The following is a 16814-nucleotide window of genomic DNA, read 5'->3' as shown; positions in this document are numbered from 1 at the left end:
AAAATTAATAGACTGATCTTTTCTGCTTTTGCATTTTTTTAAATGTACATTCTGTTGGAAGGTTTTTTTTCTTTAAAAAAAAAATAAAATAAAAAAGGACTACCTCTAATTTTCTCTGAAAGACCTTCTCCCTCTCATCCGTGTCAAGTTACGCACACATTACATTAGGGCTTCTGGTTTTCGTCCAAATTTTTACCTCTCCTTTACAAATTAATTTCACAATTAACACATTTCTCAGTTTTAATTCAGAAACCAAAACACATTAGTGCTCAGTCATTTCAAACACGACAAAAACACAGAAAACCAGAAGCCCTCAATATATTATTAAGTGCTAACTCATCCATGGCATTGGTAGTTGCTTTATTTGTATATCTTTTTTTCTCATTATCCTGATTGGCTGTTTTGAAATTTAAGGGAAAACTAGCAGTTTGAAGCCTATTAGTTTGTCAGATTAAATGTTGAAATCAAAACAACAGATTTCTGAGCATTTTGATAGTTAAGATTAAATCAAAGTAGCTATTTTAGAGGTATAAAACTAACGTAGCTTCATAAAAGTAGGTTTATGGTCTCGACAGGCAGGATCGGACGGGTTTGCCTATCTGATAGTGTCTCTCTGTATTACAATGCCTCCGACGGCACAATCATACTGGAGGCAGGATCGGACGGCTTTGCCTATCTGATAGTGTCTCCCTGTATTACAATGCCTCCGACGGCACAATCGTACTGGAGGCAGGATCGGACGGGTTCGCCTATCTGATATGTGTTACAATGCTGGCAGGCAGCACTATCATATGGGGAGGCAGGATCCGATGGGTTTATTCTATCTTATAATGCCTCCGGGAGGCACTATCGTAGGGGGAGGCAGTATTGGGTATGACACCGGCACTGGTCTCAGTGAATTTATTTTGTTAGTTATTTCTTTCCATGTTTCGGTCCTTAATATTTTCTGGCCCAGCGAAGTGTTAAATAATATTTCCTGATTTTTTTTTCCATTTCACTAACAGTTCAATTCCGTCTTTGTGGAAGTTTGTTTTCCTTTTCTTTTTGGCCGGTGCCATAGTTTCATCAAGGTCGGAGTCTGCAGAAGCCAGAGCTCGATCCTATTATATTTGCCTACTTCTTTCTGTTCACTATACCACTCATTTATCTTTGCCAGAAAAAGCTCTAAATCTTGAATTTCAGCGTTGCAAATCTATTTATAATGAGATGCAAATTCTGATCTTTCCTGTATAATGAGCAGTAATTTATGCCGTTCGTAAACTTGCGGTAATATTACAGTAGTTGTTCACAAAAAAGAGCTGTTTAATACATCGCATGCACAAATTCTATGAAGGACGGAGGCTACGAATTTGCAGTATTTACGAACACGTTAGTAGTATTAGTACATAGAGCCCATACTGTACACAGAGGCTGCACCACTTAATGTGAGGGCAGCAATAAATAACTTAGTGAACCGTTTAACTCCTTGCTATTGGACATTATTTCGCTTGGGATTGCTCACAAAAAAAAAAAAATAGGAGGAGTGGCAAATACTGTTGCAGCAGCAAAAGTCATTCAAAATGATCTTGACAGCATTCAGAACTGAGCAGATACATGGCAAATTACATTTAATACAGAAAAGTGTAAAGTACTGCACGCAGGCAATAAAAATGTGCATTATAAATATCATATGGGAGATACTGAAATTGAAGAAGGGATCTATGAAAAAGACCTAGGAGTTTATATTGACTCAGAAATCTCTTCATCTAGACAATGTGGGGAAGCTATAAAAAAGGCCAACAAGATGCTCGGATATATTGTGAGAAGTGTTGAATTTAAATCAAGGGAAGTAATGTTAAAACTTTACAATGCATTAGTAAGACCTCACCTAGAATATTGTGTTCAGTTCTGCTCACCTCGTTACAAAAAGGATATTGTTGCTCTAGAAAGAGTGCAAAGAGCAGCAACCAGAATTATCCCGGGTTTAAAAGGCATGTCGTATGCAGACAAGCTAAAAGAATTGAATCTATTCAGTCTTGAACAAAGAAGACTACGCGGCGATCTGATTCAAGCATTCAAAATCCTAAAAGGTATAGACAATGTCGACCCAGGGGACTTTTTGGACCTGAAAAAAGAAACAAGGACCAGGGGTCACAAATAAAGATTAGATAAAGGGGCATTCAGAAGAGAAAATAGGAGGCACTTTTTTACACAGAGAATTGTGAGGGTCTGGAACCAACTCCCCAGTAATGTTGTGGAAACTGACACCCTGGGATCCTTCAAGAAGCTGCTTGTCTAGTGTGAACCCACCTGAAGAGGCACTTTAGACTCTTCTGGTACTCCTGTGAACCGATGGGAATTAATTTCCTCGGCAGTCTGTCGCAATGCTATACAAACTAAACAAACAAGAAGTACAGCCGGGCTGCTCAAGGGAAATAATGTCTGTAACCGGACATTGATCTGAAAGCAGTTTGCTAATCTACTGGACTCTGCAAAAACAGAAGACAGTGGAGTTCAATTTTATCATCAAACTCACCTCAGAATCAGACTCCAGCCTCCATGGCAGCTGTGCCACGTCCTTCCTTGGTTTCTTTTGAAACTCCGCCCAGATCAGCGTGTACACCACCCTGTACTTATGAGATGCCGCTTTCAATGCAGAAATTCACAATCAATGGAAATGCACAGTTTATTTTTAACAAGTAAAACTTAAAACAGATTACTAAATACAAATTAAATGTGTTACCCTTTGGGACTATATAACACTGTGGATGTACACATAATAATAGTGTATTGTTCTTTTTAATTTAGAAAGGGTTTTAATTATTTTTCTTCACCCAAACAACAATTAACTTTGAAATAGCCATTTTGTAAGTGGTATAAACCACTGCAGGCCATGCGGTTCCCATGAAATATATGCACTTCTGGGTGGTTAAAGGCTCTTGGTTTCGCTGCGGGCCTAATCATAATTATATATACATTTATTAATACTCCCTTCCGATTTGTCTATTTTTCACTGTAAAAAAAAAAAAAAAGATTGTACAGCTGGCAACCAAATAATCCATGTTTCAATGTTTTGCATCTTATGAATCACACACTTTTTAAATGTTACATATTTACCTATTGTCATTTTACAAAGTTTAAAAAACACTCTGTGTCTGAGTAATAGAGTACCTTTATGCCGTGTCTGCAAAATAACTAATTTATCGTAGATATTATGATAAACATTATATATGTAAATTTCTAGAAATTATGCAAACAATTGTGTTGTCGCTTTCTCTTTTTTTAGGCAGAGGTGTGGAAAAGCTAGCCTAGGGTTTAACTTGTAGAAAGACAAGTCCCATTTACTTACATGAATATACAGAAAAACTTTAATTTAATTGATGGCCTGTCTGTCATTCGGAAGCCTAGTGAAGACAAATATTTTGCATTCCGTTTTATAGGACACTGTATTCTGGTGTTTTATATTTTTACGGCAAACTGGTGCTACCATAAATATAAAAATATAACTCGGGGGACTCCAGTTGACACAAGATGTATATCAACAAGAAAACATCCTGCTGATATCCTCTGATCGCTGTGAGGGTGAACCGGGATTGGAACTTTGTCACGAAGAAACCGATACCACCAACGGCCAGGTGTGTAACCGGAATCGTGGTGTGTTTACTTATTTACTAATCAGGGATTAGTTCAGGGATTGTAGATCTTCTAAAAAAGTATAGCGAGGTGTATGAGTAGGACCTCCCGTGTACAGGATTAGCGCAAGCTGTCTTCACGGCAACTTTTTATACCTGGCGCCCTGCTGATTAGGATCCTACAGCTGGCAATCACACACAGCAGGTAGGATCTCCCAGGAGCATCGGGTTCTCCATTAACTATTTACAGTAATTACAGACACTATTTACAATATATACACAAACAAAAAAACTCTTCATGCGCAGGGCTTCTGCCCTGCCACAGGCCTCAATACACTCCTTTGTCATAATTCAGCCTGTTAACTGTTCTGTTTGTAAACAACAGCCTCACTCCTGAACCAGCAAGCCCTGCGAGTGCAAAGACACATCCACACACACGTCGTCATTACCTTATTCAGTATTTTATAGTAGCTGATGACAGCAGTAAAACAAAACACTAATTCACATAAACACAGTTAACAGTATAGGTACAGTGTTTTTTGTGCACTAGGACTGAATCACAGTGTAACACAATACTTTGTGTAAGATTTGAAAATCAGGTGAACACATTTATTTAGACCTCAGTTTGTGAGTACTGTATAGCCTTTAACCTTTCAACGTCTCATAGTGATATGCAGTTTACATACTTATTTAGCATTGATTGAGTTCATGCTGCTATGTCATAGAGTCCCCTTGAGCATTTTTTCAGTTTTGTTACAGTACAGCTGCACTGCTGTGGCAGTTTTCTATTTAAATATATTGGGCCCTATTTAGCAACATTCGCAAACCCCTAAGGCAATCGCAAAACACTTTTGCAGACAGTTAGCGCACCAGAATCAGGCGCACGTGTGGGCAGACAAAATTTGCCCACCTATGTGATTTAGCAACCATGTTTTAGCACCCATCTGGCAAGTCAGCGTTAGCGCTGGACGTGGGCGGAACTTTAGGGGAGTGTCCTCATTTACATACAAATGTAACGATTTAGCAAACCATCAACAGTGTTTGCGTTTACGATTCAATTGACATGTGAAAACCAGGTCTAAACTGTGTGCAAATTACATGATCGACTATAAGTACCACTGAAACAAGCAGGCAAAGAAAAGTGAAATAAAAGAAAGATGGAGTGCGCACTACGTGGCCAAAGAGAGAGGAGGAATATTTAGAAGTCATCTGCCTTTTCTGAGCCTGTCTGACACACTATGCAGCAATTTTGCCTCAACAGACAAACAATAACTGACATCTGCCAACTGCTTCAGGCTGACCTGACATGCGGAGAGCACACCGTTTGCCTGTAGTACTAACATATTAGGCCCCTGGCTCGTTCCACTGTGAGTTATACTGCAGGCATGAGCCAATCGGCTGTATCATGGGCAGTGCGAGATGTAACTGCAGCTTTAGTAAAACAGGCAGGAAAATTCGTCGCCAGGAGACTACACGCTGCTCCTACCTCCGTCGCCAGGAGACTACACGCTGATCCCACCTCCGTCGCCAGGAGACTACACACTGATCCCACCTCCACTGCTTCTGCCTCTGGGAGCAGAGCAGCAGGAACTGCCTCTGCCTCCACCACATCCACCAGGAGCAGAGCAGCAGGAGCAGGAGCTGCTCTGCTCCACCACCTCCACTGGCAGGAGCAGAGCAGCAGGAGCTGCCTCTACCTCCGCCGCCTCCACCGGCAGGAGCAGAGCAGCAGGAGCTGCCTCTGCCTCCACCACCTCCACCAGCAGGAGCAGAGCAGCAGGAGCTACCTCTGCTTCCACCACCTTCACCGCCAGGAGCAGAGCAGCAAGAGCTGCCTCTGCCTCCGCCACCTCCACCAGCAGAGGGTAAATATCTGCTGGTTCCGCCTCCAGCAATGTGGGAGGACTGCTTGCCGCTCCCACCACCACCACCAGAGGAGCTGGAGCTACCTCCACCACCCGAGGGAGAGGAGCTTCACGTCACCGCCCGGGGATGCCTACCTCACACCGCCCAAGGATGCCTGCCTTGCACCGCCCAAGGATGCCTGCCTCCCATGTCCAAGGATACCTGCCTCGCACCGCCCAAGGATGCCTGTCTCGCACCGCCCAAGGATGCCTGCCTCGCACCGCCCAAGGATGCCTTCCTCGCACCGCCCAAGGATGCCAACCTCGCTTTGCCCAAGGATGCCTGCTTTGCTTCACCCGGGGATGCCTGTTGCTCCGCATCGCCCGGGGCTGCCTGTTGTTCCGCATCGCCCGGGGCTGCCTGTTGTTCCGCATCGCCCTGGGCTGCCTATTGCTCCGCATAGCCTGGACTCGCTGCCAGCCCTGCTTTGGTGCAAGAAGTGCTGTGGCCGGAGCCCCACGGGGGGGATCTACCGGCTACGAAGAAGGGGGAGGTCGGGGACCACCTGCCCCCGCAGCCTTTCCGCCTCCAGGACTAACTGCCCCGGCTGAATGAGTCAGCCTGGGAGCTGTCCGCAGGTCTGCGGACAGCATTGCCCCTGGCAGTTTTTCTGCTGCCAGGGGTACAACGGGATAAAGCAGCATTTCCGCTGCCAGGACTGTCCCAGCTGGAGGAGCCAGTCGGAGCACGGTCAGCCTGGCCACTAGGGGTATTGGGGTGGGAGGAGGACGTCCCACCATGGCCTCCCCCGTGGACCTTTGCTGCCCCTGTTTCTGGGCTGGAACTAAAACCGGGACTTTGGGACTAAGGGGGGAGGTGGCCGTTGATGCCATATGTGCTGCGCACGGGGGGGGGGTATGTAGCAATGTGCCTCGCCCCTGTGTGCATTTGTGTGTTTATATGTTGCATGTAATGTGTAAATGTTGGTGTATTGTAGTTGGTACACAGGATATAATGTGGGTAATGAGCACGAGTGTTTAAAATGTATAATTGTATTTCGGCACGGGGATTGCACTTCACTTCACGTGCATTTAAAGTATTTAATATGTGAGCACGGGGTTGCACAGAATTAGTTCACGTGCTGGGATTCAAGTGAATAATTAATTAGTAATTGAATCCCGGCACAACAGTATATTTAGGTGCACAAAGCACTCACTCGGGGTTGTGTGTTCGAGAGTGGAGAACGGGAGAGAAAGAGAAAACGAAAAACTGGCTGGGTGCATGATTCGCTATTTGATATGTGTTAGCCCATGCATAAGACCCGACTGCTAAATCACGTTTTTGTGCACTATCGTGGCGGTTTGCTAGAACAGTCATTTTTACACGAGCGGAAGTGGCTGCACACATATTTGCCAAATATGGCCCATTGTATTATTGACAAACACTCAAACTTTTATTCTCTTGCCCTGTGACTTCCAAACGATACTGTTACTTTTTCATTTAGAGCCATAGTTGGATAAATCGACATGTAAGACTTTTAGAATACAAATAACATTATGTATAATATATAAGGATACTGGTACGGTATTTTAATTCCTTTTTTGGATTAGGTTAAACATATTGGATGGATCGTGATTTTCATATTATTGTAGAACAATGGCAAGTGCCTTTTGGATTATTATAATAACTATAGTTATGTGGCAATATACAATGACAAGGATATACAACATGTAAACTATTAACCAGAAGTCTACTTGACTTTATATTTTTCCTTCCTAAGCTAACATTTGAAAAATAAATTATAACTTCCTAGTGCCATAAGTACATGCAGGGGGCCTGTGTCCTGACATCTTAAACTAGCTTTAAAAAAAGAAAAAAACCTCTCTGCTTTCTGAAAAAAAAGAAACTATGGTGTTCTTGATAAAGAAGACTCTGGAAAAAGATTTTAATGTAAAAGTGTACATGGTTGCAGGATATTACTGTTCAAACCTCATATTCATTAATGTTTCTTTATTAAGAATCTGTACAGTTTCCTGGCTCAACCCAACAGCCTTACTGTCCTGGATGTATCCAACTCAGACTGTGCACTTGATATGGTAAGTTTAACAGCCTGAACTGTTGATCTTATGGTTAATAGTTTGCACCGGAAAAAGAACCTTGCTTTTTAAAAATGTTTTTCAGGTGTGTGGAGCACTTACAAGAGGCTGTCTACAACACCTGGCAGTTTTAAACTTCTCCAAGACTGTTTTCTCTCACAGGTACATCTTTTTGTTATCCCAACTTGATTAGTAAGGGAATGTCCTTTGTGAAACCTCAGTCTTATTCAGGGTTCATGTGCTAGATGATTTTATAGTAAGTTTTGACCATGAAGTCTCCTATAGAGTGACTACAGCAGATACAGTAAAGCCAGGTTCATACTGGTGTAGTCTGTCTTGTTATGCCATGTGAAGCAGCTTTACAGCTGACGCCTCTGTGTGTAATAGGTGTACTGGTACCGGAACAGAAATTTGAGACGTGCCACTAACATGTGGTTGAGTCACCACTGTGTATGATGTTAGCATCATACACAGTGTACAGCAAAATAGAAACAGGTTATTGGAATTGCAGCTTATCAAAGAGGTAAAGATATACTCACAAACAACCACTGCAATTAAACTAGATGATATTTTTTGCCATTTTATGCAGCATTATCTTTAAAAAAAAAAAAATTAAATAAATAAAATTGCACACAGTTTATCATAGACTGAAAAGCAGGCCTAAAATGTGGCGAAGGGTTTTTTTTGTTTGTTTGTTTTTTTTTTTTTACCTCACCTAATAGTACTCCTCCTCCCTCCTAAGGACAGACACGGCATTAAATAATGTTAAATACATGTCACAAAGACGGCCGGAGTGGGTGGCGTCAGACCAGATGCAGGAAATAAACAGACAGAGATTTGTGGTTTGGTGAAGCTGAGCGAATGCTTTCGCTCAGCATTTAATAATTAAACAGAACAGCACAGAAAATAAAAGGTTTGAACACAAAACAAAACAGGACACGGCACTTGCGCCAAAATAAAGAGACAAACAAAACGTACTAAACACTTAACAAACGGTGCACGGAGGGACAAACAAACACGGTGAGTACAAACACTTATATTTACGATCTTATTTATTTTAACTCCTCTCTCTCTCTCTCTCCCGTTCTCCACTCTCGAACACCCAACACTGAGTGAATGAAATGTGCATCTATATATACTGTTGTGCTGGGATTCAATTACTAATTAATTATTCACTTGAATCCCAGCACGTGAATTAATTCTGTGCAACCCCGTGCTCACATATTACATTTAACCAGCACGTGAAGTGATTTGTGCCCTCCTCGTGCCTAAATACAAATCTACCTTTTTAAATCACACGTGAAACACAGACCCGTTTATATCCCGTGTACCAATGACTATACACCAACATTAACACACGCACGCAACACATAACACATAACACATAACACACAAATACACACAGGGGCGGGGCGCATTGCCACATATACCCCCCCTTGTGCGCAGCACACATGGCCTCAATGGCCACCTCCCCCCTTAAAAATCCAGCAGTCCAGAACAAAGTCTCGGGCTGGGAAGGGAGGCTTCAGTGGGCCCGGTAGTGGCACGGCTGACAGCCTGCTGGTCCACGCCTGCAGCGAAATTGCTGTGGGGGATGCTGGTCTCCTGACCTCTCCCCCGATCTCCGGCAGCGAAACTGCTGCAGTGGGAGCAGGTCTCCAGACCTCCTCCCCTTTCTTTGTGGCCGACAGCTCCCCTTTCTGGGGCTCCGGCCACCGTACTCCCTGTGGTGGAAGTACGGGAAGCAGAGACAGCTCCTGCTGTTCTGCTTCTGGCAGTGGCGGAGGCAGAGGCAGCTCCTGCTCCTCTGCTCCTGGTGGTGGTGGAGGCAGAGGCAGCTCCTGCTCCTCTGCTCCTGGCGGTGGTGGTGGCGGAGGCAGAGGCAGCTCCTGCTGCTCTGCTCCTGCCGGTGAAGATGGTGGAGGCAGAGGCAGCTCCTGCTGCTCTGCTCCTGGCGGTGGTGGAGGCAGAGGCAGCTCCTGCTCCTCTGCTCCTGGAAGTGGCAGAGGCAGCTCCTGCTCCTCTGCTCCTGGCGGTGGTGGTGGCGGAGGCAGAGGCAGCTCCTGCTGCTCTGCTCCTGCCGGTGAAGATGGTGGAGGCAGAGGCAGCTCCTGCTGCTCTGCTCCTGGCGGTGGTGGAGGCAGAGGCAGCTCCTGCTCCTCTGCTCCTAGTGGAGGAAGCGGTGGAGGTGGCGGAGGCAGAGGCAGCTCCTGCTGCTCTGCTCCTTGCGGTGGAGGCAGAGGCCATGGGGCTGATGCTGGCCACTCAGAGGGAGGCTGTGGCGGTGCTGGCTCCCTCTGCTGTGGCGGCTGGGCTGGCGTGCGCCGTGCTCCCTTCAGCAGCATAACTAGAGGCTGCTGGGGGACACCAGCATCCTGCCCTTCTCCCCCCCAGAAAATTTCAGGGGGTTGAGCCTGCAATTCCTCCCCTTCTGGCTCTTGGGACGGCAGCAGCAGGTGAACCAACAGGTATTCTCCCTCTGCTGGCAGCTTGGGTCCTAGGGCTGTGGAAGCCCCGACTTCCCTCTCTTCGGGCTGTGGACGCACCGACTCCTCCCTTTTGGGCTGTGGACGCGACCGACTCCTCCCTTTTGGGCTGTGGACGCACAGACTCCCCCCTCTTGGGCTGTGGACGCACCGACTCCCCCCTCTTGGGCTGTGGATGTTCGGGCTCCCCCCACTCAGGCGTAGGACGTTCGGGCTCCTCCCACTCAGGCGTAGGACGTTCGGGCTCCTCCCACTCAGGCGTAGGACGTTCGGGCTCCTCCCACTTGGGCTGTGGACGCTCAGGCTCCTCCCACTTGGGCTGTGGACGCTCTGGCTCCTCCCGCTCGGGCTGTGGACGCTCTGGCTCCTCCCGCTCGGGCTGTGGAGGCAAAACCAGCAGGCATTCTTCCTCTGCTGGTGGAGACGGGGACAGCAGGCATTCTTCCTCTGCTGGTGGACCTGCTACCTGGGCTGTTGTAGTTATAACTCCCTCCAGGTAGCTGAGGACCAACCCCACACCTTCCTCCCAGGTGCTTAGGGTCTGTTCCCTCGCATATGCCTCCCATCGCTCCCTATCCATAAACTGCAGGAACCGGCCTCCAGCCCAGCATTTTCCAGCATCCAGTCCCGCACTTTGATGGCGTCTTCTGCCATTTTTTTTTTAATCCAAAAATGCTGTTCCTGCTCTGGCCTGAGTCCTGGAGGCACTGTAGATCCCACGCAGGACACCACGTGTCACAAAGACGGCCGGAGTGGGTGGCGTCAGACCAGATGCAGGAAATAAACAGACAGAGATTTGTGGTTTGGTGAAGCTGAGCGAATGCTTTCGCTCAGCATTTAATAATTAAACAGAACAGCACAGAAAATAAAAGGTTTGAACACAAAACAAAACAGGACACGGCACTTGCGCCAAAATAAATAGACAAACAAAACGTACTAAACACTTAACAAACGGTGCACGGAGAGACAAACAAACACGGTGAGTACAAACACTTATATTTACGATCTTATTTATTTTAACTCCCCTCTCTCTCTCTCTCCCGTTCTCCACTCTCGAACACCCAACACTGAGTGAATGAAATGTGCATCTATATATACTGTTGTGCTGGGATTCAATTACTAATTAATTATTCACTTGAATCCCAGCACATGAATTAATTCTGTGCAACCCCGTGCTCACATATTACATTTAACCAGCACGTGAAGTGATTTGTGCCCTCCTCGTGCCTAAATACAAATCTACCTTTTTAAATCACACGTGAAACACAGACCCGTTTATATCCCGCGTACCAATGACTATACACCAACATTGACACACGCACGCAACACATAACACATAACACACAAATACACACAGGGGCGGGGCGCATTGCCACAATACATTACACATGTTTTTTCTCATTTTTACATATTTGTTTAACCTGCATGAATACCGTCTTTGTTTACAAACACAATCGTTACAACTATTCTATTGTTTACTCGTTATTCTTATCATTGTCATTATTATTCACTTGGAAGATTACCGAACATATGGCTATAACAAAACCCTTGTCCCACATGTAAACGACAACTTCATTAAGGGAATCGCCCTAATCTAAATACAACAATACACCGGCACATATCAAATACACTTTGCTCAACAACATGCACGATGCATAATAAACCACTGCTCTAGCACCAGCAGAATAACATTATCACAATAACAGGCATTGAAATATTACAGTGAGGGTCTCACCCTCACATGGTGCATCAACGATCTTAATATTTGTGGATGAGAACAGTATTTTATGTGGGTGTAAAAGCAAGCAGCTAAAAGAAATGAATGGCATTTTAATGTAAAGACACACACTTCTGTAGCTATGTATATCATTGCATGCAAATTAAACAGTGGTGGCCGAATATGCCAAGTCACCAGCACCATTATTGATCATTATTGAGATCCACAATCCTGCAGTTTTTATATTCATCACTTAGTTACTAATAATAATTGTGACAAATTAAGCATAATTATGAATGCACTGCCTAGCACAGCATTCAGCTTTCGATTTACCTTTTGCATGTGTGGGAGTATGGGAGTGTCTACTGAGTGACATAACCGCATTGGTCATGTGATATGAAAGACCGCATCGAAATGGCGGCCTAAATCTGGGCCAGCCCTGGGCTGCCTTTTCTTTTTTGGAGCGTTCACATCTAGGAAAAGGCGGCCCTGGGCCTCCTCAAATCGCAAGTGTGAACGGGGTCATAGTGTTTTATAATTTGGCCCAATCAAGGAAAAGGTATTCTAGGGTTAGAGCTGTCACATGTATGAAATTATAGAAATGAGTGCATTTATCTTATATATTTGTCTTTTCAAACAGGAAAGGCAAAGATGTCCCACCATCCTTCAAACAGTTCTTTAGCAGTTCTCTGGCTTTATCAAGCATTAGTATGTCAGGCACCAAACTCCCTCCTGAAGCACTGAAGTAAGCCTTGTTTTGCTATTCATTACATTCCTACTGAGCTTGATCTGAAGAAAATGCAAGTTGATTTGCTATGCCGTTCTAACTATTTCTGTCATAGTAGGAAGTGATAAACCAATGACTGAAATAAAATAAACATAACTAGTTGACAGTGATTTTTTGTTTTGATGTGTGCATAATGGTGCTGTCCCCATACTGTACACTCCAGCAGGCAAATTTTTCTGAAGTGCGTTGTTTAAAAACATCACAGGATTGTGCATTTTAATTAAATTATTGTTAGCATATACTAGTGTTTGTTTGTGAAATAGCTAACCTTGTTTTCAAAGTAACATTGCCTCTCTTTCCCCAGATCACTTTTACTAGGCCTCGCTTGCAACCCTCACCTGAAGGATGTATCTCTAGATCTTAGTTGCTGTGAGGTAAGAGCATGTAGAACAGCAAGAGTTTAAACAACCTTGTGCTTACTGATAAAAAAAAAACAACAACTTGGAAGCTGCGTGCTGAAACTTGCAGGATATTGACAAACGGTTAAGGCCTCTACATACCAGACGCAATGTGAAAAATTAATAGAACCTATACTTTAGATAAGTATCTTTCACACCTCAGACAACACAACATGTGAATCCTATTTCTTGCAATTTATTTGCGCGACAACTAGGGAATTAAGCAAACCGAGAACAGCTGCAATGCATGTTGTCCACCACATTGAAGCAGTATCCAAAATGATGGAGAAAAAAATACCCAGAGCTTTATGACAAAGATCATCACAATTATAGATCCAGAGATGAAAGATAATATATGGGAGTCTATTTCAAAGGCACTGGATAAGCCTGGTATATATGATTTATTGTCATATATGCTGAAATACCGTCAGAGAAGACACTCATAATTTCCACATCATGTTGTCAAATATGTACCAGTCTTGGTCATAGTTTTGTCAGTAGCAATTTTTTACAATTTTATAGATCTGGCATTTCCAATCTGTCGCATCGCCTCTGTGTCGCTTCAGGTGTGTGGTCATGTCGCTGCGGAAGTATCTTGACGTCCGATGAAAAATCGCATAGCGTCTGGTGTGTAGGGCCTTTTACTGTTTGTTTTACATATTTATTTTATTTTTGTAGTTTAGCTTTCTTTGCTTTATAGAGGCTGTTCCTTTCCAATTAGAACTCAATTTAAGACATGCTATACCTTTCTGTTTTACTGAAACTGGGTACAGAAGAGACTAAAACCTGCAAAATACAATATTTTGAAGAAAAACATTGTAACTAAACCTTCAAAGTGCTGTAATTTTGTGTCCATTTTAGATTATTATTTTTGGCTTTTTTCCTTGGTTACTTGGCTTGAATTAGTTCTAATACTAACTTGATATATGTAGCATGACCTTATTTGCACTGATATGTACCATTCTATTCCCTGACTGCTTTCCTTAGCTTGGTCACTGTGTAAGTACTCAGCTTACTAACCAAATTATTAACTGGTGTTCCTTTACACAATAGCTTGCTTACATTCTGCCTGATAATGCATCTATTTTGTTACAATGTTCAGCAAATAAACCCTAGTGTTTTGCAACATGAAGAAATTGTAATCTTTTGTGGACATTGTTTAATGTTCTTGAATTTGCTCTGTGAAATAATGCAGGAAATTACCAACCAAACCATAAACAGTAGAGTACAATGGGTATATTCAATTGATCTAAACAGTGAAAATACCACACCTGAAATGTGTATCAATGTTGTGAAATTCAGATATATATAAGTGAATGAGAGTCAGTGAGAATGAGTAGTGATTTAAGATGGTGGCATTTAGATTGGAAACCATTAAGTTCAGTTGAATACACCTCATTGCATATGTAAGTATATGCCAACATTTGCTGTCAGCATAGCATAAATGAATGAATTGTTAAATTGTGAAACTTCAAGGTATCACTGTACTTTACCCAGAAATTTGTAAATCTCTTCTGTGGCAGAGATTAATGCCTTCACTAAACAGTTACATTTGGCATTGTTGGGAATAGCTGGGTCAGTAGAAGAAGGTGGTTATGTCTAAAAGAAACAACAAAAAGTAAAATTCTAACTGAGTATTTTGTTTGTTCCATTACTTCAGTTAAGATCTGGAGGTTCTCAGATTTTAGATGGCTGCATTGCAGAAATTCCTAACATTTCAAGCCTGGATATTTCAGATAACGGTAAGAAAAATATGTTTTCAATGACCGCACAGTGATTTAAGCTGTAAAGGAAACCTGAGCTGACATTAGGTACTGGTAAAGACATACTCATTTTATGTTACTGTGAGGAAACTGCTCCCGAACGTCATCACGATAAAAATGACCACAGACTTTTGTTTCCTCCATTATCATTAACATGGTCCTGTTAAAATGATTACCTATGTGGTACAGTTATTGATAAATGAAAAAATAATTGCTTGTCAAAGGGAAAAAAGAATGAAATGAATGTACGTAACTGTTCTGGCTGTTGTGGGCGGCGGCAGGTTTTGTCCTTGGGCTGGAGTGGTGAAGAGGCCTGTAAAAGTGGAAAAAAGAGGTAACTTGTTTATGTTAAAAACCAAGTTATTTTTGGAATATGGTGCATGTTATTTCGAGAGTAATAGCGGGGGAGATCAACGTTAAGCAAGTATACATGTAAAAGAAAGAAAATGTTTTTTTATTAAAAAGAAAGTGTTACGTATAGCTAATGAGTAAAGCCAGAGCACTCACATAACCAGGGCTGAAAAAGGTAGGCAGCGCGCCCAATGTTAGTGTATGGAGGGGTGGGGATGGGGTGGGGGGTGTGGGGGGTGGGGGGGGACTCCATAGAGAGGTTATATCATATTTTGAAAGGTATGATGTTCATTTTTTATATGTTGAGGGGATAGTTTATCAGATACAGAAATATGCATCACTGAATCAGTTTAATATGCTTCAGAAATTGAATATATTATTTTTAGTTTTAGTATACCCCAAAGGGGAGGAGCCCTAACCAATGAAACCTCTCAGGAGATCATTGTGGGCTGGCTAGTGTGAGAGATGGTATCTTTGTTGTGAGGGAGTCCATTATAGCTGCAATATTAGTTTTGTTTGAATAGCCATGTACTCCATAGTGTTTATTATGTTTGCTTAGTGTTTTTTATTTATTTATTTATATATGTTAAAAACCAAGTTATTTTTGGAATATGGTGCATGTTATTTCGAGAGTAATAGCGGGGGAGATCAACGTTAAGCAAGTATACATGTAAAAGAAAGAAAATGTTTTATTATTAAAAAGAAAGTGTTACGTATAGCTAATGAGTAAAGCCAGAGCACTCACATAACCAGGGCTGAAATAGGTAGGCAGCGCGCCCAATGTTAGTGAGGGTCTCACGTTGAGAAATTACCAAGCTATGTTAAGGATACAACACAATTTTTAAAAAGACTTGAATCAATAAAACACAACCTTCCAGAGAATACAATTTTATTTTGCATGGATGTAAAATCCTTGTACCCAAGTGTCCCTCGTAAAGAAACTTTAGAAGCTTGTCAAAAAGCACTAGATAATAGACTAGATAAATCAATACCTACAGCAGAGGTACTGAACATGATCAACATAGTTTTAGAAAACAGTTATTTTACATTTGTTGATAAGAATTACAAACAAAACGATGGTACAGCAATAGGATCTAAATTAGGAATGCATTTTGCCAGTACATACATGGGGAAATGGGAAGAACAATTACTTAGAAAATCGGAAAGAGAACCTGTAGAATACATTCGGTTTGTAGATGATATTTTGGGGGTTTGGACACATGGAGAAGAATCTCTTTTCCAGTTTCATAAAATGGCAAATGAAATACACAGTAATATTAAGGTGGACCTTCGATGGACAAGGAAAGAAATAGAATTTTTAGATACCATAGTAAAACTTGAAGAAGGTTCAATTGAGACTGACCTCTTCTGTAAACCTACTGACATGCATCAGTATTTACACATGTCCTCTGCACATCCGATACACACTAAAAGGGCAATCCCAAAGGGTCTAGGAATGAGAATACGAAGAATATGCTCAAAAGAAAGTGACTATGTAAAACAAAGAAATGTATTAAAAACAAATCTTAAAACAAGAGGATACAAAGAAAGAATTATAGAGACGGAGTTAAGAAAAGTGGATAAACTAAAAAGAGATGATTACTAGATTATAAAAATAGAGATAAAGAGGTCAAAAGAGTCCCATTAATAATGACTTACTCTAAACTTTTGCCCAATATTTCTAAAATAGTTTGGAAACACTTGCGGATTCTACATAATTCAGAAAAATTAAAAAAAGTATTTCTTAAGGCCCCAGTTGT

General features: G+C 42.5%; 1 protein-coding gene across 5 annotated transcripts in view; it reads left to right on the top strand.

Moving 5' to 3' along the window:
• LOC117435749 (F-actin-uncapping protein LRRC16A) overlaps positions 1-16814 on the top strand; it is a 329028-nt gene that overhangs the window by 188468 nt on the left and 123746 nt on the right. For all 5 annotated transcript variants that reach the window (XM_059013484.1, XM_059013491.1, XM_059013480.1 and 2 more), the window contains exons 14-18: positions 7475-7552; positions 7638-7714; positions 12396-12500; positions 12847-12916; positions 14601-14682. In XM_059013484.1, coding sequence (XP_058869467.1) covers positions 7475-7552; positions 7638-7714; positions 12396-12500; positions 12847-12916; positions 14601-14682 — 412 coding nt within the window. The remainder of the gene's footprint in view (positions 1-7474; positions 7553-7637; positions 7715-12395; positions 12501-12846; positions 12917-14600; positions 14683-16814) is intronic.

The sequence above is a fragment of the Acipenser ruthenus genome, chromosome 3 (assembly GCF_902713425.1).
Source record: "Acipenser ruthenus chromosome 3, fAciRut3.2 maternal haplotype, whole genome shotgun sequence".
NCBI lineage: Eukaryota > Metazoa > Chordata > Actinopteri > Acipenseriformes > Acipenseridae > Acipenser > Acipenser ruthenus.
Note: the sequence above shows the minus strand (reverse complement) of the source record. Positions and strands in the feature narration are given on the sequence as shown.